Source organism: Esox lucius, chromosome 20, assembly GCF_011004845.1.
Source record: "Esox lucius isolate fEsoLuc1 chromosome 20, fEsoLuc1.pri, whole genome shotgun sequence".
In the NCBI taxonomy this organism is placed as follows: Eukaryota; Metazoa; Chordata; class Actinopteri; order Esociformes; family Esocidae; genus Esox; species Esox lucius.
In genome coordinates this window covers 8672481-8694517 of record NC_047588.1, presented here as the reverse complement: position 1 = coordinate 8694517, position 22037 = coordinate 8672481, and the positions used below count along the sequence as shown (strand labels likewise).

The 22037-nt window shown below is 39.6% G+C and overlaps 1 protein-coding gene across 3 annotated transcripts; it reads right to left on the bottom strand.

The window, feature by feature from the left end:
- Window positions 1-425: 425 nt before the first annotated feature.
- On the bottom strand, window positions 426-21522 carry LOC105027161 (ribonuclease ZC3H12A). Of its 3 annotated transcripts, none has more exons than XM_010899108.5 (6): window positions 21399-21522; window positions 20296-20748; window positions 18415-18554; window positions 8110-8344; window positions 3775-3881; window positions 426-3557 (listed from the first exon to the last, which is right to left on the bottom strand). In XM_010899108.5, exons 2-6 carry the CDS (start codon window positions 20670-20672, stop codon window positions 2461-2463), a joined length of 1956 nt encoding a protein of 651 aa, XP_010897410.2. In that variant the 5' UTR covers window positions 20673-20748; window positions 21399-21522; the 3' UTR covers window positions 426-2460. The 3 variants fall into 3 exon arrangements, with proteins under 3 accessions (XP_010897410.2, XP_010897411.2, XP_019896230.2); XM_010899109.5 differs by having other exon boundaries at window positions 20296-20709; XM_020040671.3 differs by lacking the exon at window positions 21399-21522 and adding an exon at window positions 20849-20912.
- Window positions 21523-22037: the final 515 nt, after the last annotated feature.

The following is a 22037-nucleotide window of genomic DNA, read 5'->3' as shown; positions in this document are numbered from 1 at the left end:
AAATGGTCTGCTAGAGTCCATAATCATGTAAGGCCAAAAACTATATTTTGAGTGTTATGAGATTGGTGTCCAATCTTGCATTACTACTGTTTTTGCTTAACAAATACTGTGTGCACTGTTAGAAATCACCCATTTCGTATAGTGGTTAAAATAATTATCACATATCCGGTTGTCAAGGGAGAGAGTAATTCAATTATTTATTGCAGCATTAGATAGTCGTGTTCATGAGGTTAAGGACCTGGTCTTCCTTACACAACCTCAATCTCTTTTCACTATAATGTTGATATATACATTGAAGGGTGTGTCTACATAGCAAAGATCAGATTTCCAAGACAGTAACCCCCAAGCCAAATGGTCAATGTACACATTCCTGTGGTTATCAGAGTGCAACCTACAGAGAGATAATCTAAACAGAGAGGTTTCTGTTGTTCTCATTATCTAGGCACATCCACTTCCAATGAAACGTACATTCACATTGTAATTATTAATGCTCAGATTACACAGCGCTGAATGAAAAGCAGTCACGGGGCCTTGAAGAGGCCATGGGATTGCTGATCAAACTGGAGTGGTTTCTGAACTACAGTCTAGTCAAATCCAGTATTAAGGCTAAAGTTGAAACACAGTTGCACAAAGTAAAGTTGAGCCTGGGTATTCCTCAATAATAAATGTAGGTACCCTGTTCTTCACCATCTACCATACATTAACAACATTAATATGTTTTTGTGAAAGATGAGGTTCTCTAGAAAACAACATACAGAGTTGGTGCAATTTGAAGCTTTCTATTTCTTTTTTTTTTAGATACAAAAAGCCTTGTGAAAAGCATGAAACTACTACTGTATATAAGAACTATATATCAAAATCAATACTGAAAATAACTGAAGTAACATTTTATTTGTATCCATGCTGAGACTTTACAATAGAGACAAAATTTTGTATTTTCAAGTTTTCATTTCATTGTAAAATAATTTCACAACACTCAAAAGCTGTGGTTAAGTGTAAAAATAACTACTAAGTTACAAGGGTATAAATCCCATGTCCAGCCGACAACAGCTAAAACACTATCCTATATATTTCGGGAAATACTAGGGGTAGGGAAATATTTGGAACATATATTATTTGGCATGGAATCTACTTCTAGTCTAAACCTACTTCGAAACAAAGTATATAAGAGTACACAATAACTGGTGTAGTTATATGGCCATAAAATGTAAAAACCTAATAATTACCTCAAAATTTTCAATATCTAATTCTAGGGTTGCACATTTCTGGAAACTTCCAATAAATATCCAGGTTACCACAAAAACCTGGAGGACTCCTGAAGTCAGCAAGGCATTAGCAAGAACATCTGGAATTCTGGAAATGTTACCAAAAGGTGTGCAAAAGGACAACTCTACCCACAATGTCCATAAGAACTTAAATATGCATTTAAAATATGTCACTTAAAATCAACAATGAATCATTGTACATAATGATAGTATCACAAACATTTTGGAAGATCTATTGGATGTACCTAATCTTTGGTGATTCCAAAGACCCTCACAGAACATATTGTAATTATTACAGTACATGTTAACAAAAGACAAAATTGTTGTATATCCATTTATACAATGCTGAGAACTTCACCATATTAGATCACAATGGACCAATTACATAAAGTGCTTTTCCAACTTTCAATACGTTTCTTTGGCAGGTTCTTTGTCTGATACTCTAGGTAAGAAGAATATAATCTAGTGTTAGATGTTCTTTGGATGTTGCTCTGCAGTACATGGACACAAGTAGGTTTGCCATTGCATTTCATACTACAATGACAGATGGCATACTGAACATTTGTCCATCACAGGATACTATGGCCATCAGAACTGCAATGTACAGTTACAAAGCATGCTGGGTAAAGGTGCCATTTTAGACATGGCCAGTCATTTATTACTACTTGGGCACTGATTTTTAGAAAAACAGCATTAGTATATCCCAAATGATACAATATGCATCAACACTGAAACAGTCTCTACAACTAGACCACTTTTCTTGTGGTAATGTCTAGAGCAAATATATCCCATATCAATATTGCACTTGATTACACGGTGATACAAGAGCCATTTGCTTACACTGTCCTAAAGATGTACAGTATACAACTTTAAATAAAGTCAACACCCCCAAAAACTCCAGTTAAACAACCCTACTCTTCAGAATCCCAAACTACCCGACATGGATTAACATAAACCATACAAAGTACGATATTCCTAAAGAAGGACCACGGAAATAACATGTATTTGAGCCCTTTTGCTAAACAGTTCAAATTATCACCATAAATTAGGAAGGTTAAATCAACAGAGAATAATTACCCAATGCACTTTGGCACACAAGTCACTTATTAACATGAACAAATGATTTCCATGGAAGTTAGTGCTCCAACCTGATCTCAATCTTGTATCAGCCACATGAAGGAGCTTCATTAAGGCATCAGAAGGACACTCCCTGAGATTTGAGGTTAAGGATCTCTGCAGCCAGCTTCTGGGCATCCATCAGGTGAGGGAACATGCCCATGACGGTGTCCACCTGGTGGGGGTTGAAGATGGCCTGCAGTTTCTTACGAAGCTCCTCTCGCTCTGGGTCAAAGGTAGGTGGAGTTGGTTGGGGCCATGACTGGGGCTTCCCATAAGAGGAGCTCCTTGGATTATGGGGGAGGTGATGGTGCTGGGGGCCACAGGGGAGGCTATAAGATGCCCTGGCCTGGTGGATCTCACCATAGAAGGGATCTGACCAGTACTTCTGGGGGTGCTGATGGAGGTGGGACTGTTGGCCCCCCACCCCACCTTGCTGGAAGTTAGAGGGGAGGCTATAGTGGTGCTGGTGGTTCATGTTGGCTGGGTACAGAGGGGGCGAAAACGTGTCATACCTTGGCTGAGATTGGGAGAGGGACTTAAGCTGCGAGTTGCCATAGTGATCCTGCTTCTGTGGCGCGGCGGACAAAGCCAAATGAAAACACCTGCATGTCTGGGGGCTTTCCTGGGGCACCCTCTCTGGATGCATGCCTGCATGTCTGGAATCAGACGGGAAGCCCTGCTGTTGCTGCCTGGGCCTGAAGGCCTTGCTGTGGCCCCTGGAGATGTTAGAGTACTGGCTTTGGCTGTCATAAGAGTCGAAACCAGAGTCCAGGCATTCATATGGAACGCTGGCATAGGGGATCTCAGAAGCAGTGGAGGGGGATGGCATACTGGGCACACAGCCTGATGCTCTGTGGCTATGGTGATGTTGATTCCTACTGGAGCCTTGAATATCCCAGCAAAGCGAGGTGTTCTCAATACCCTTGTGGCCACCGCCTGGGGAAGCAGGCTGCTCCAGTGACATGCGCTCCAGATCATAATCCACTGATGTGGCGGGAAACTGTCCAGGGTCCAATAGGGGGGCCGTATGGGTTGACGAGTTTGGAATTCGGCCCTCTTTCACAGAGGAGAGCCTGGCTTTCTCCCTGAGCTCATCAGCCAATGATCGGTGGGATTGTTGTGTGCGCTCAGGGTGGTAGAATTTACACTTCACACCGTAAGTGCACTTTTTACCTGAAATGGAATTACAGTTACAACAGGATTATTAACAAATGTTAAATATACAACATGATAAAGTTAAGCCCACGATTCCACAGGACAATAGTCAGGCCTTTCACAAACAGTCTCTGTGCAGAGGTGCGGTTAAAATGGGGAACCTCATCCTGGGATTCATTCTGTGAAAAACAAAGAAAAGAAACAGGACAAAGTCCTCATTACTGTTCACCCTTACCATAAGGACAGGGCTGGCGCTTGTGTTCTGGGAGTAGAGGTCTCTTCCTGAGGAAATTGTCAAGACTTGGACCACGTCGACCAAGCGGGTCATCCGGGGGCATGAATCTAGACAGAAAATGTGCCATACCGATTAGAAAATCATATAAGTAGGACTGAAAAGAACAACTAATAATTGATAATAAAACATGGTCAAGTAAAAGGGGAATGTTTACATTTTATTTCTGACTGAATTACATCAATGCTAATGTCTGCTCCTAATCATCTGCATCATTTACCCTGGTTCTAAAATGGTATCTTTCAGTAGAACACATAGTTGTGCTCAAGTCTTCATACCCTGGCAGAAAGTGTGAAATTTTGACAATGATTTTGAAAATATGACTGATCATGTGAAAATAAAATCACTATCCTATCCTTTTTTTTTTTTTAAGGATAGTGATCATATGAAGCCATTTATTATCACATAGTTGTTTGGCCCCCTTTTTAAATCATGATGATAACAGAAATCACCCAAATGGCCCTGATCAAAAGTTTACATACCCTTGAATGTTTTGCTTTGTTACAGACACACAAGGTGACACACACTGGTAAAAATGGAAATTAAAGGTGAATTTCCCACACCTATGGCTTTTTAAATTGCAATTAGTGTCTGTGTATAAATAGTCAATGAGTTTGTTAGCTCTCGCGTAGATGCACTGAGTAGGCTAGATACTGAGCCATGGGGAGCAGAAATGAATTGTCAAAAGACCTGCGTAACAAGGTAATGGAACTTTATAAAGATGGAAAAGGATATAAAAAGATTTCCAAAGCCTTGCAAATCCCAGTCAGTACTGTTCAATCACTTAAGAAGTGAAACATTCTGGGATTTCTTGATACCAAGCCAAAGTTCAGATAGACCAAGGAAGATTTCAGCCAAAACTGCCAGAAGAATTGTTCAGGATACAAAGAAAAACCCACAGGTAACCTCAGGAGAAATACAGGCTTCTCTGGAAAAAAACTGTGTGGTTGTTTCAAGGAGCACAATACAACGATACTGAACAAAAATTAGCTGCAGGGTTGAGTTGCCAGAAAGAAGCCTTTACTGCACCAATGCCACCAAAAAAGCCTGGTTACAATATGCCCAACAACACCTTGACACGCCTCAAAGCTTCTGTCACAATGTAATTCGGAGTGACGAGACCAAAATAGAGCTTTATGGTCACAACCATAAGCCCTATGTTTGGAGAGGGGTCAACAAGGCCTATAGTAAACAGAATACCATCCCCACGGTGAAGAATGTTGGTGGCTCACTGATATTTTTGGGGTGTGTGAGCTCCAAAGGCACAGAGAATCTTGTGAAAATTGATGGCAAGATGAATGCAGCATGTTATCAGAAAATACTGGCAGACAATTTGCATCCTTCTGCACGAAAGCTGTGCTTGGGATGCTCTTGGACTTTCCAGCACGACAATGACCCTAAGTACAAGGCCAAGTTGACCCTCCAGCGGTTACAGCAGAAAAGTTCTGGAGTGGCCATCACAGTCTCCTAAATATCATCAAGCCACTCTGGGGAGATCTCAAATGTGCGGTTCATGTAAGACAACCAAATACTTTGAATGACCTAGAGGCATTTTGCCAAGGCGAATGGACAGCTATACCACCTGCAAGAATTTAGGGTCTCATAGACAACTATTACAAAAGACTGCACACTGTCATTGATGCTAAAGGGGGCAATACACATTATTCGGAACTAAGGGTATGCAGACTTTTAAACAGGGGTCAGTCAATTTTTTTTTGTTGCCATGTTTTGTTTTATGATTGAGCCATTCTGTTAAGACCAAATGTGAATCCCATAAGAAATAAAAGACGTGTTTTGCCTGCTCACTCGTTTTCTTTATAAACGGTACATAGTGTATATAAAAAGTATACACACCCCTGTGAAAATGCCAAGTTTTTGTGATTTAAAAGAATGAGACAAAGATAAATCATGTCAGAACTTTTTCCACATTTAATGTGACCTATAATGTGAACAATTCAATTGAAAAACAAACTGATATCTTCGAGGGGGAAAAATAAAAACCTTATAATAACCTGTTATTATAAGTGTGCACACCCTCTTATAACTGGGGATGTGGCTGTGTTCAGAATTAACTCATGTTAAATAAAAGTCATTACACACCTGCCATCATTTAAATTGACTCTGATTAATCACAAGTACGCGAGCGCCTGGTGGCCCGGCCTTTCGGGCTCAGCCCGAAGGAGCGACGTGGGGCCGCCTTCCTGTGGGCTCACCATCCACAGGAGGGACCATAAGGGGCCGGTGTGGAGAGGATCGGGCAGCAGTCGAAGGCGGAGGCCTACACAACCCGATCCCTGGACACGGAAACTAGCTCTAGGGACGTGGAACGTCACCTCGCTGGCGGGGAAGGAGCCTGAGATCGTGCGTGAGGTTGAGAGGTTCCAACTAGAGGTAGTCGGGATCACCTCTACGCACGGCTTGGGCTCTGGAACCACACTCCTTGAGATAGGATGGACTCTTCACCACTCTGGAGTTCCCCATGGTGAGAGGCTGCGGGCTGGTGTTGGTTTGCTTATAGCTCCCCAGCTCTGCCGCCATGTGCTGGAGTTTACCCCGCTGAACGAGAGGGTTGTTTCCCTGCGCCTACGGGTCGGGGATAGGTCTCTCACTGTTGTTTGGGCCGAACGGCAGTGCAGAGTACGCGAGCTTCTTGGAGTCTCTGGGAGGGGTGCTGGAAAGTGCTCCGAAAGTGTTCTACTGGGGGACTTCAACGCCCACGTGGGCAACGACAGTGACACCTGGAGGGGCGTGATTGGGAGGAACGGCCCCCCTGATCTGAACCTGAGCGGTGTTCAGTTACTGGACTTCTGTGCTAGTCAGCAACATTAAAGGAACTGTAGGAATTTCTGGCAAGTACTGGCGGTGTGATAACAATCTCCCGTATTCTTCATATGAATGGGCTATGGGGTAGGGTGGCAAGAAGGCCTTTTCCTACAAAGAAAAACATTCAAGCCCAGCTGAAGTTTGCAAAAACAAACATCAAGCATGTGGGGAAATGTGTTATGGCCTGATGACACCAAGGTTGTACTTTTTGGACATAATACCAAAAGGTATGTTTGGCACAAGAACAAGACTGCACATCACCCAAAGAACACCATACCCACAGTGAAGCATGGTGGTGGCAGCATCATGCTTTGGGGCTGTTTTTCTTCAGCTGGAACCAGGGCCTTAGTCAGGGTGGAGGGAATTAGGAACAGTTCCAAATACCAGGCAATTGTGGCACTAAACCTTCAGGCGTCCGTTAGAAAGCTGAAGAGGAAGTTCACCTTTCAGCAAGACAATGACCCAAAGCACACATCCAAATCCACAAAAGCATTGCTTCACCAGAAGAAGATTAACGTTTTGTAATGGCCCTGCCAGAGCCCAGATCTGAATCCAATTGAACATCTGTGGGGTGATCTGAAGAGGGCTGTGCACAGGAGATGTCCTCTCAATCTGACAGATTTGGAGCACTTTTGCAAAGAGTGGGCAAATATTGCCACGTCAAGATGTGCCATGCTAATAGACTCCTACGTAAAAAGACTGAATGCTGTAATAAAATCAAAAGGTGCTTCAACAAAGTATTAGTTTAAAGGTGTGCACACTTACACAACCAGGTTATTGTGAGTTTTTTATTTGTCCCCCTCAAAGATTTCAGATTTTTTTTTTCAATTGAATTGTTCACATTATAGGTCACATTAAAGGTGGAAAAAGTTCTGATATGATTTATCTTTTACATCACAAGAACCTGGCATTTTACAGGGGTGGGTAGACTTTTTATATCCACCGTATATTAGTTATTCTCCAAGGGTATGCAAATGTTTAAGCACATATGTAGTACAAACAGATTGGGTGACAAATTAAATGAAAAACACATTGTAATGAGGGTTTTATGCACTGCAACCTTACTATAATATCCCTCGCTGTGTAGTTCTTGTTCTTTCTGACAATAGTCTGATCACGTCCTGCATTGACACTCTGTTACCTTGGAAAGAGTTGCTCTTCTGTTTTTCCTTACATATCAAAGAAATCCACGAGCATCACAGTTACCAACTGTGCACTTTTTACCACAATCTCCGATCCTATTTTTTATGTCACAGAGCATGATAGGACGTTAACAGCTTAATATTACTGTATAATGCAGTACACATGTATGGAAGCAACTTTTTTCCTTTAATATATCACCCTCTGTAGAAGACTAACTAGGGATTGTTTGAAAAGAAAAAAATAATTCATGCCTGCCACTGTTGAAATCCACATATTTGGATTTAGTTCATAGTATAACAATCCAGCACGCACTTGTCATTGACGAAGGAGTACATGAGAAGCCTCTCCTCAATACAGCGCTTCCACTCCGGACGCTCTGCCTGCAGGTCTCGGTAGGTGTCGTTTGACACAATCACTCCATCTGACTCATAGGCCAATTTCACAATGAAACGATCATCATAGCAGACCACCCGTTTCCCACCAACACGTCTAGAAGGAGTGAAGACCACAATCTTCTTCTTTTCCAGGTCCAACAGGAGATTTTGCTCTGAAGAGACATTTACAGACATACTATGAACTTGTGTAACAGGAATTTACAGCAAGTGGTAAGATGGATGAATGTGAATCTTTCAACACATGGAACAGACGCTCCCCAACGAAACTGTACAAAAAACATCCAACACAAACACACTTAACATAGAGGTTATGTGAAACCTGTTTAAACTAATCTAAACTTGATTTACCCTGCTACATAGTAGTCCAGCGCCCTCCACACATACATCACACCCATCCTTGGAAATGGTTAAGTAATTTAAACTTTTGAGAACACTATATACGCTGTAGACATTTCTGGAACCGGTATTGCTCTTTGACCAAGAATAATCAAAAACAGAGATCAACCAAGTAGGAAGTCATTACATCAGTGGCTACAGAATCACCAGTGTTTTTGTCAAACTTTACCAATGACAATCAATTGGCAGACATTTGGTAAAAAGGTCAAAGGTTAGTCTAAAAAGTAAAGTATCAAATAATTTCCCAATTTACCCCATCCAGGGTGAGTTTTTACCATGTGTTACCGTAACAAAGCACTTATCTAGGATGGATGCTATCAGAATGTAGGATGCTTTATAAACATGAGCCCAGAATAGTTAAGCCACATTGTTAGCGTGGTAAAAAGCAGAACTGGTTCGCTTTATGTTTTCATCTTTTATCATTCAGTTGTGCGGTTAATAACAAAATTATTCCTCCAGTGTTTGGACCTTTGTATCTCAATGCCCAACCTTCATGTGTATTCTTAGTACACATTAAGAGGACTACTCACTCTAAAACAGATAAATAAGATTTTGTATTTTAGACCTTTGCATGTGATGAGCAAGACACTTTACATTGATAAAAGGTTGCATAAAATTGCTTAAATAAAATATGTCACAGCCTGCCAATCAAACAGGGGACACACAGTGGAAACATCTGTCAAATGTGGAGGATGAGCCCGGAAAACATACAGAGCACATAAACATTGATTATATTAAACAAATGCATTACTTTACTTGCCAATTATTAAATAAGCTGTTCAAACAACACAATTCCCATCAGTATCACATTACACATAATCCTCCCTACAGACTATGCAAAAAATTGCCACATGCAAAGTGAAAGTTGAATAAATTCACCTGATGTACAGCATTAATTCAATGAACCTGAATAGGAACCTATAGCAAATGTTTCCAGTTTAAGATATAGCGCTCCACATTTATAACATTTGTTCAAGGTTTCTTTGGACAAATTCTACCAGTGTCATATTCTTTTATCTGTCTGCATGAAATGTTTAGATTCTTTGCAAACAGCACACTATATTTTGCTTGATGGATGAGGGAAATTTTCCAACAATTAGAGTTGCAAGTCTGACAAGACAGTGTTCATGTTTTAAAGACTGAATAAATATTAATTATTGAACTAATAGGGGAGCATGTTTCAAATTAAAACAAATTATGTTAAAGGATACCTTAACAATAACAATATGGTAAAACTAGCTACATCATCAACATTAATGCATAATTCTACAAAACAAATTTGTTTTAATCTTTTAGTTGAAAAGGTGAAAGGTCAGTATCTACTTGTTTTTCTTTGGTCATTATGGGTTTCTGTGTTTAGATTGAAGAGGACAAAAATCATTTTAATTCATTTTTTCGAATATCTGTTTTAAATTACAAAATATGGAAAAGGTGGGTCTAAATACTTTCAGCATGCACTGTGAACATTACACAATATGCCACAATTAACATCACATTAGAAGAAGTATAACTTCAATGGTCACTACAATTATTATTTTTTTAAATCCACTTTACTGTTCCTAGTTTGACGGTTGTTACTATCAACTGTCCCATTACCCTACACCAGAAAGCCTATTTAATTTAAAACACTTTTTTTTAGTTGAGGCTCGTCTAGATTGTGCAATAGATTATACTAATAATTTGTTCAGAATTCTTGTAGTACTTGTAAAGCAGTTGGTATAGATCATTTTCATTTTATCTGTAAGTATTCCCATTTGGACATAGAAACTTCCAGTACCATGTGCCGCCCTCATTCAACCAGCTTGATAATTTTTTTAATATGAAACAGTAAACGACACCAGGCAAAACATTAACATAAGTGTGTGAGAACAGTGAGGCATTTCCTGGTTGGGAATTCCCCAATTCCCTTGCAGGACAGACTGAGGGCAGCGGTCAGTTTTACTTCCTGGTTACTGGGGTTAAAACAGAACCTTTGGTTTACTTGCTCCATCGAAGTCACTAAATCTAGTGAGCCATGCAAGCTTTGGGCACCAGGTGATGAGTCAAACAGTAGTGTGCTTCAATGCACACAGAATCATATCCTTATAACTGATCCTTGATAGTCCCTAGTTATGTGGACATGGGAAAGTGAATCAAAATACCAGAGTCCATCAACCATGTGATTAGTTCAATTGAAGTAGTTGACGTCAATAATTTATTAATATAATGGCACCAACCAACTTAAATACAGACAATTGATGGAACTCATTGGTTTGGATTTACTTTAATTAAACTTAAATTGCCAAAAACAAGAAAAGGAACCAGGCAAGCCTAGTTCTGCTGGCCTGTGACTAGAAGGGATGAATGTTGATATGCCTGGCTGGATTCAACCTACGGTTTCTATGTGGTAGACTGTCTTTAACCACTACGCTATTTAAACAGTGGGCAGTGTTGCACATGATACGGATGTGTTTTCTTTAGAAAAAACAATGACAGTTGATTAGCCAACCAACAGTTGATGTTGCAGCAACCATTATGCATTATCCACAGTTACGTATCCTACGAATACATTGCTTGACCTTCTGTTGCTAACTAGTTGGCGCGTTATTGAGCGTGAGTTTCACATGTGGCTAATTGAAGCCATACTCTTCTTTGGTACGGTGCTGAGCTTTTAATCTATTGCAATGTTCTGCAAAATTCTAAATTAAGGAAGTTGTATTTCAAGGTTAGTTTTAGAGGAAATGTTTCCACTGAAATGTACTTTCGTACGACCATTATTCTCTGGATGATTTCAGAGTTACCTCAGTAACTCAAACATGATTCTAAAGATACCTTTCAGTATCTCCCAACAGGTAATGTTGTGATTGCTCCCTGTGCACGGGGCACCAAATAATCTCCACTCCCATTTTGTAAATATGTATTAACAACCTCCGCCAGTCTTGGAAGTACAGCCCAAACAAGCATTTCCAGTTTATGACAGAATTATGGGGGCGGGACAGGTCACTGGTTTCCAATTAAGTCATTCAAAATGTATTGTGACATCAATGGCAATACCCAACAAGGAAATTTACCAAAGATTTATATTCCAGATAACATCAAATAAATAGAGAGCAGTTATAGTCAGTGCACTACTGGGAAACTGCTGCCAATTAAAATAAGGAAATAATGGTCTTATTTTAATGCAACAGTCTCAATAAATATAGTACTGGACTTTGTGTTGATTTTTAGTATCAAGCTTTTTAATGTTTTACAGTCATAGTCTTACCAACTATATTTTAGACAAAGATTTGTTCTGGATCTTACGTTTTTCACTCAACCAGGAAGTCTAGTCCGGAATCCTTACACACTGGAAGAACTCACCATCCGGTCATCTACCTCAAATGAGCTCACATGCGTCCGAAAAACCACATGAACTACCTAGGGCGCGGTATGGCCAGGCAACCATATTCAATTACAGTTGTTTACAGCTCTCAGCAATCAGGCGTTTTCTCAACATTTCTAAGAACTGCTGCCATTAAGCCTCTATTTGAAAAAAGTGAACATTGGATGCATCTATATTGAACAATCAGATCTGTATCAAATCTCCCTTTTATAGCCAAGATCACTGAGAAGGTTGTCTTCAATCAACTCAGCAATATTGTGAACTCAAGTGGTCACTGTCACTGTATAGAGCACAAATACCTGGATGAACCGAAATTGTCTACAGTAAAACAAAGATAAAACAGAGATTATTGTTTATCAATAAAAAACAAGAGAATAGGTATCAGTGAAGAGCTGGATTCTCTGTCTCTAAAAACCAGGGACCAAATGTGTAATCTTGGTGTTCTGACTCAGATCTCACATTCACCAGTCATATCAAAGCGATCACCAAAACAGCTATCATCTTAACAAGACAGCCAGAATCAAGGGCAGTGGTGGATTTAGGTAGGGGCTTAAAATATCTATATTATGCTGATATTCTTGTATCTTTTGTGTTATTTTGCCTCTGTCTTATGTCTAAAATTAGCGGAGGAGGTTCTGTGGTCCATTTGGTTCCAATTCTGAGTTTCAGAAATTGTGCATAATGACATACTTTAAATGTATTTAGGTCGTCAGGCTCATATACTGTATTTCAATGCAAATTCAGGGGCACTTCTGAAAGATTTTGGAGCACACTCAGGCACTGACCAGGATGAGGAGCCATCTAGGCTTTGTGCAATTTAGTTTTATTTGTGCGTTTTTTGTTAGCAATAGGGAAAGTGGAAACATTTGATTCTTTTTTATTGGTGTTGTACTACAATAAATTGTACTACAATTCATTTCTATTTGTCTTTCTTACTTTGATATTTATGAGAATTATTGTATGTTTTTACATTTATATGGGGGGGGTTGCTGAACGAGGGGTTCGCCCAGGGAGCCATACAAGCTAGAACCGCCACTGATCAAGGGCTTGGTGTCCAAATAGGACCAAGTGAAGCTCATCCATGCTTTTATCTCTAGTAGGGTTGACTACTGTAATGGCCTCTTAACTGGACTCCCCCAAAAGACTGTAAAACAGCTGCAGCTCATTCAGAATGCTGCTGCTAGAATGTTAACCAGGACCAAGAGAACATAGCACATCTTAAATCTTTGCTCTGGCTTCCAGTCAGTAACAAACTGATTTTAGTGATGCTTTTAGTTTATAGATCACCGAATGGCTTAGGCCTCGAATATATTTCTGATATGTTTGAAGATTATAAACCGAGCAGGGCTCTTAGATCCATGAACTCCGGTCAGCTAGTAGAGCCCCGAGTCCAAACTAAACATGGTGAAGCTGCATTTAGCAGTTATGCTGCATAAAACTGGAATAAACTACCTGAAGCTTTTAGACGTGCGGCAAACACATACATTCTTAAATCCAGGTTAAAAACTATTTTCACATGCCAATGACTGAGCGCTTAAACGTAACCACAGTTTAATATGGTTTCATTCAATTTTGTTTTTTTATTCTTTTTAAAGCACATTGAATTGACTATTTTATGCATGTTTTTATTGTAGTATTTATTTATATTCTATTTAAAAATATATATTTTTTCTTTGGAAAGCACACTGAATTGCTTCTATGTATGCTATATAAACAAACTTGCAAGCTTATTACTCTTAGCCCTCTAACAAGAGTATTATCTTTATGTTAAACTAAAACCTGCATTCAGGAAGATTTTCAACAAGCTTGAATAAAGGCTTTATTTGGTGAAAGAGAGTAAGACTACCATAACATTGTAATGTAATGACCACATTATGGGGAAGAGCACTAGCAACAGTTTAATTTAGTATGGGCCACTCATACATCCTGTTGTTTCTATAGAAGGAACCATTACTTAAAACAAAAAGCTATTGTTCTTAAACGTGCAGTTAATCTAGTGAGAGAGTATGTCCCATGACTATAGTGTGGAGTAGGATGGAGATATTAATAGATCGGTCTGTGCAAACAAGTGATGCCATTCTGTGTGAGTAACATGTTAGACAATGCAGCCCTTCATTAAGCAAGTTTTGCACTTTTTATACTATTGTCCAAATTTCGTTGTTTTCTCTGTGGTTGTATAACCGCACTACATTTTAGTCTGATTCATGTGAACAAGTACAAGGTTGCTCTAGGTTGACAGGTCCTGCATAGTGTCTCAAGTTAGAAAATCTTCTGGCACACTGTGTTTTCAATGTTTTGCTTGGACAGTTGTCTTTTAAATATGGAAATATGCATGTACAGTAGGTGTTCAGCTATCCAGACTCAGAAACAGTCATGTGTCATTTCGTATTTTAGACCTGGTCTGTCTGTCTGGTGCCAATATTAATCGGCAGGAAGAGCAAGGATTGTCTTAGCTAGCTTGTTAGCTTCACAAATGCCAGATAACTTGAGAAAATGAATAAACTCAAGCACCGGTTTGAAACCCTTAATTTGGAGGAGAAACTTGAAGTAAAGCGACTTGGTGCCCATCAGCCACAGGATATTGTAATCACTCAAACTGCTGGTAAAAGTAACCGAGGGTTTAACGTGGAGTGGTTTTTGAAGAAAAAGTGGCTAATGGTTAGCATACAGAAGAAGGCACTCTTCTGTTTTCCATGTCTTCTATTTGGTGGAAATGGTACTTGGTCAAGGATGGGTTAAAAATATTTGAAACATCTTTCTGAGAGGATTGCAAAACATGAGAGCAGCGGGAGTAATCTGGACAATGCTGTGAAATTGGGCTTACTTGGAAGGGTAAATGTTGCAGCCAAAGTTGACAGTGCATACAGGCACTCCATTGAGCAGCCTAACAAACAGATGGAGGAAAACCGGTACGTTCTCAGTCGGATCATAACATGTATTAAACTGTGTGGAACGAGTCAGTGGATTTCCTGAATCCTGGAATATTCATATGCATTATTGAGACTATGTGTGAGGGCGATTTGAGACTTCAGAGGCACTATGATGCTCAGCCCATCTTCAAAGGGACATCTAGCACTGTACAAAACAAACTGTTAGACTTTATGTATGAAGTGTACAGGGAGGAGAAAGCCAAGCAAGTGGACGAGACATAATTTGTTGCCATACAGGCAGATGAGACGACTGATGTCTCCTGTAAATCACAAAAATGGTGGTTGTGTTGCGATATGTGTTGCCTGATAATACAATGACAGATAGGTTTTTGGAGTTTGTGGAAGTCATAGATAAAACTGGACTCAGCCTCTCGAATAGCATAAAAGGTGTGCTGGAACCACTGAAGCTGGAAGAAAAGCTGATCGCTCAGGCTATAATGAGTGGAAACGTCTGAGGGTTACAGACGCTAATGAAAGAGACATACTCACATGCCCAGTTTGTTCACTGCTATGCTCACCAGCGGAACCTGACCTCCCAGCAACTTTATTCAGCAAGGATGAGCATCCTGAAGGTGTTTTCTGCAGATTTAACTGCTTTTGCCACCTTTTTCTCTGCTGCTCCAAAACGTGTTGCAGCACTTGCTGAGGCAACACAGAGACGCATTCCAAGGCCACCTGATGTACGATGGAACTTTAAAAGTACAGTTGTCAATGCAGTTTGGGAAAACCACGCTGCGCTGCTCCTGTGTATAACCAGGATGTGCAAACTGATGAATGGGCTGCCACCATTCATGATGGAACAGACAAGCCAGGCCGACAAGTAACCAACACAGCGACGGCGATGAAAGAGGCATGCGACACAGTCATCTCCCAGGTGGAGCAGAGGTTTTCACAAAGTGACCACCTGATCGCTACCAAGGTAGTTGACAGCTCGCTCTTCCCAAAATGTTTCCTGTCATTCCCTACATCTGAGCATGACTGTGCGGTGAAATTATGACCTCTAGGAAACGAGGAAAAGTGGAAGTCTGAGCTGACCACTCTGTACCGCCACACTGAGCTTCTCACTGGTAAGACGGCCCTGTTTCTGTTAAGATCCATCCATGAGAACAACCTAGAGGAGGCTTTTGCTGAGACCGTCACTCTGCTGAAAATTATCATAACACTGATGACAACATCAGAGTCAGAGAGGAATTTTCCACCTTGAAGAGGGTAAAAACCTTCACTCGCAATACCATGGGACAGCCACGACTCAATGCATTGGCCATGTTGTCCATCGAAAGCCAGCTGATTCATTCCCAAAGTAATCAAAATGTTTGCCCAGAGGAAGAACCGCCGTGCCACCTTTTTTTTAAAGTGAGCCCTCAGCCTTGTTGAGTGAAAGCACATTTTATCATCCTGCCTTTGTGGTGCTGGCCAGTGCATTGGTCATATTTTTGTGCTGGATCGATTGATATAGATGGTGATGAGTGTCAGTGTGTCCATGCTTATCTATTAAGGTTGTCATGGAATAGATCTGTATCCCTAAAAAGTCCCGCTTCGTTGTGGCCTTCAGTGGTGTTGAGCTCATTGCTGTTCGCGTATGGCCCTATAGGCACATTGGTTCTGAGCTTGGTTGCATTCCTAATTTAGGTTTGTAAATGTGACAGTGGTAATTGTACATGTGTGTGAGAGAGGAGAGCAATTACACAAGAAGGTCTCTCTCTCTTTCCAGTATGTGTACTACAACACCTGGTAGAAGCAAGCTGCTCCGTCGTTAAGTGTTTTGTTGATGTGTTAAGTAAACACATCAGTAGCAATAGGGAGTTTTGTAGCATTACTGGTATGTATCCTATATTTTAAAATGGTTTGTGCCCCACCAACCTTTTACATATAAAAACGCCACTGCCCAGGACACCATCCGCAGTCACATCAGGAGCATGCCCAGACATTGTTGAAGTGCATACAGGCACGTGAGGGCTAGACACACTATTGAGTCACATTAGGAGTTGCTGTGATGAAATTCAGGCAAGTTGGAACAGCCTGTGTTTACTTTGATTTTCGGTGTGAGATTGAATACAGCCCTCAATCGGTCAGTGATTTTGGATTCCATTGACTGTTATGTCATTTTGATCTTTAATATATTTTGTTCATTGAGACCGGATATGTGATTTAATGTTCCCTTAATTTTTTTGAGCAGTGTATATTCACAGCATGCTCTAAGGCAGGTCAATTCATTAAGATTGTTAGTACCAGTGTTTTTTTTTTTTTACAAAAATATAAATAACATACATTTTGGTTAACTAATTAAATATGTTTGTTGGATTTAGAACACCTGGTACATAAATGTTTGAGTTTATATGGTTTAGGTAAAATTCACATCAACAATTCTTAGCCTAACTGTAAAGAATTTAGGTTGTGGATGAATAATAATTAACAGAAGTTTTCTGTTCTTACTTTTCAACAGGAATTGCATATCCACCCACATTGCCCCAAATACAGAGCCAGTAGGGTCTGGGATACTGGGAACACTCACGTTAAGAACAAACCAAATCTCTGATTTCATCATTGGGACAGTTCTACAATGACACACACAGTACTACAAATATTTTTAGCATGTTAAACCTCATTTTCCACTTTATGTTGAAGAATCAGCCAGATAATTGTTTTGGTGGAAGTAAAATTTCTGAGAATTATACTGCTTTCTAGTTCACAATTTCCACCATTACGATGATACAAGGTGTATCACACAAACTGTGTTTACTTACTGCTTTGCCCTCTTATCAGAACAAAATTCTGAATCCATATACTGCAGGTCTCATGTGGCCATGTAAACCTCAAGTTCCACAGAGCCTGGCAGTCAGGTCTAATACATTGTTGACTGTGCCATTTACTCCGTATTGTGGCCTGTCTAGACAAACAAGGGATGACCTGCGCACTATTTCATCAGTGAGGTGAACAATACTGACCGCACAATGGCTTTAGTAGATAGTCTGTTCTCTCCAAATGCACTAGTGATATTTGCAGGAAGAAAACACTTTTTTTGTGAAATACCCCCTGAAAACATTTTAGTCTTTAGAATTGTATGTAGAAAGTTTGAACATGTTTTGGGGTGAGTCTGAAACTGGAGAATGGGCTTGTGCACACAAATAAACAGACAAATAAATCTCTGAAATAAAAATTTGACCGAAACAACTGTCCAGGTATACTAAAAGTAAGTCAAAAATTAGGTCTAACATGCATATATCCCATTATATCCCATTAATTGCAAATAGCATTATTAACCATAGAGACAATGTTTGTTCCAGATTCTGTTTGTTATTTCTTAGTTTCCATTTCTGTTCCCGGAACGGGAGTATTTAAAGCGTGTGGCCAGTAATCGGAAGGTTGCTCCTTAAAATTATTGAGTTGAAAAACCTATCAATGAGCCCTTGAGTCAGGCCCCTAAACCTCATTGCTCTTCATTGAGGGGAGTTGGGATGTGCATATTAATACACATTTCACATGCAGAAATTATTACTTGTTTTACAATATAGTCATTATTATTACTGATTCTAACCTGTGATAGGGACATCAGGTCTTGGCTGCTCCTTGCGCCAGGATGGCACAAAGACAGTAATGGTTGAGTGACCTCTATCCAGGAAGTAGTTCACTGCCAACTCAATTCCCCTACATGAGAAAACTTCCTTGTTCCCGTGACTGGAAGAAAAGAGAGCAGGAAATGGGGTTAATAAAATTCTCAAAATTACTAGCACAGAAGGCAGATGTATTACCAATTCCATGGTAAAGTTAGAGTTGTTTTTTTTAGGCAAATATCAAATTATATTACCAATAATAAACCAAATAATGCATTTTGTGGTTATTTACATTTACTAGAGAGATTAAAACACTAGATAGACTTCTCAGTAAGCATAACCCTTTCCATAGGGTTTGAATTTACGTTTCATGTTCTTAACACACCGTGCAGGATTGTGCGTGTCACAATCTAGGGGTGTCGCGTTATACCAGTATCTTATACCAGTAGTGATTTAAGTTTTTTTGTTATTTTTGGTAATGCTGTAAAAGGGAAAATACTTTAAATTAACCTACTGTAATTTTCTGGTAAATTCCAGTGCCGCTGACACCGGCATTGTCCATTCAGAATTCAGTTACTGAGTACCAATCCAGGTGTAGTGATGTCAAGTTTGCGAACGGACATCTTGTGTTCATATCTTTAGCCATTGAAGATTAAGTTACATTAAAGTGGATTATGGGAGTTTCCTCTATATTTCATTAGTTCATGTGTCCTCTAAGTATTTCCATTCAGTACTAGTAAGCAAAAAAGTTACAGTTCTCAGAGTTTTACACACCAGGTATGGCATGAACCAAAACCAACACTGTCCAATCTAATGAAAAAGAGTTTGAGTAACAGAAATACTCCATACAATTGTAATGTACAAGGTACAGTGAGGGAAAAAAATATTTGATCCCCTGTTGATTTTGTACATTTGCCCACTGACAAAGAAATTATCTATAATTTCAATGGTATGTTTATTTGAACAGTAAGACAGAATAAAAAAAAACATATGCAAAGATTTTATAAATTGAAAATCAGGTTATTGTAAGGTTTTTATTTTTCATTTTTCCCCCCTCGAAGATTTCAGTTTGTTTTTCAATTGAATTGTTCACATTATAGGTCACATTAAAAGTGAAAAAATTCTGACATGATTTATCTTTGTTTCATTCTTTTATATCACAAAAAAAAAGGTGTGACAAACGTAAAGGGAGAGCGAAAGTGATAATTGGTCCAAAGGTCAGAGCAAAAGACGGAAACAAATGCCATAGAGTATGATGTCATACTCCAAAGAAATATGAGCTGGCCACTCTAGAGAAAGAATTGCTTGCCAAATTGGCAACCTAATCGCCTAAATAATTTGAATAATTGTTATTACGGCAACAGCCTTCTGCTGTTGGGGTAGTCCAATAACCCCACACCATTCCAACACAGAACGTTTTTAGAAAACAATTACTGTATTTGGAAGAAAATCTACTTAAATCAGGTAGGTAAATATAGGTCATAATTAATAGAAATCTGGAAAGACTGGACCAATGATAAGAATAATTTAAACTAACTTCACAAGTACATTTGCTCATACATAACAATGATATATGTTGGTGTGCTTTGAAGTCTGCTGTATGTGTGTACACAGGTGTTTACTTGGGTTTGTATGATAGAGATAGAGACAGACTGCGAAAGACAACGTTGTAGCATACTTCACTCAAGTCACTTTTTATATTGCTGATAACCTGGGTGTATGCTGTGTATGGGTCAAAATATTTGAGATTTTAAATGACAAGATCTGAGAATATGAGAAAAAGCTCAAATCAATTTTGAAACACTACAATTGAATACTAACTTACAAACCAAAGTAAACAAATGTTTCCTTCTCAGCTTCCTCACCTCATGGCCACATTGCTGCCGTCAATGATGATAGGTTTCAGACCAGTGTCTGTGTCTCTCCTGTCTTCCAGTGATGAGACTGGGCTGTCTCTGGGGGGACCCTGGTTCCTAGAGGACTTGCTTAAGCCTATTGGACTTGTAGTATCTTCACCACTCTCAAGGCTGCTGGAGGTTGAGATGACAGCACTGGCACCGCTGTGGACAAGCTCCCCCAGTACAGAGTTGGTATCAGTACCCAGGCCTAGTTTCATGAGGGCGGCCCGTACCTCCATGGTTGAGTAGCCCAACTTCCTAAAGAATTCCACCCTGAGCTGGAATTCTCCTGGGTTAGGTTTGATTGGACTTGAAGTATCGAGGCTGGGAAAGGCTTGTTCCATCCTCTGCTACTGTCTGGGATTGTCCTCTACAGCTGTTCTTCATGGGAGGGTTATAGGTTACTGATCATAGTGCTGCCTATATTAAAATAAAAAGATACAGTAAAATTCCAGATGTTACAAGTGTTTGAAAAACTTTATTGATGTACGAGTACTATGCAAAAAATAAAGTTGCCAACCTGATTGCAATGTGACAACCCATTTGCCAATATCAATGTATTCCTTAGTCATCAGTCACAGCACATAGCAGTCCAAACTGATTTTAGATTACTGATTCGCACAAACATTATAGTTACGCCTACAGATATATTGAACCAGTGATAACTTTTCAACATTACCATAGCCTAAAGCACCGTGCCCATTTACTTTGTGTAACTCAAAACCTGACGACAAACCATGACTCCAACCACAGAAATCTAAAACGAATTAAGTATTTACTCATGTAAATGCTACATAGGTAGACAATCTTTTTCACTGAAGGTTTATACTCACTGCTGGAAATCGCTCTGAATACGTTAATCTGCTAAATTAAATGAATGTAAACACTCCAGAGGAAAACATTAATGTATACACTGTAATCGATTTTAGACTAACATAAAGTCGCCGTTTCCTGGTCCTAAGCAGTTTCTATGACATGTAAGTACTGTACAGGTGACACGTAGTCAGTTTGATAGTACATTGTTATCTTTGAACAAATACACAGGACTGGCAATTGCGTATTTAACGTACCTTTAACTTCAAGGTAGTATTCTTCTTTCACCTGCTCCATTTCCACATAGACCGTACCTTTTGCATGTTCGATGTATTCAACACTAGTTTGACTCCAAGTGACTTCGAAAATTCAGCGCCTCCCACTCTCGTGCTTAAAGGGTCCTCCCTTTACTATCGCGCGCGAAGGTGCGACTGATAGAGCCAAGTAAAGTTAGTTTTATTATGGACATTCAGTTGACATTCATATTCGCCCGTCAAAACCAACAAATTTAGGACAAGGAAAAAAGTATGGTTTCTTAATCAGGTGAAGGTGAACTACAATCCACACTTTTCAATGTATCAATCAAGAATTTTATATTTTTAGTTTTTCCAAAATATATTTTTTTATAATGATATTAAAATTAATTAGCTCTACAAAAAGTGTGCCATGACAACACAAGTGGTATTATCGGACTCGGGGGAGAATGGGCTACAATCTACGGCTTTTATTTTTTTCAAAATATTTTAGCACATTTTTGAGTTTATCATTAGAAATTCAATAGCGTCTACAAAAAGTGTGCCATGACAACAAAAGTGGTATATTTGGACACGAGGAAGGATGGGCTACAATCTACGGCTTTTTGTTTTTCTAAATATTTTAGAAAATGTTCGAGTTTA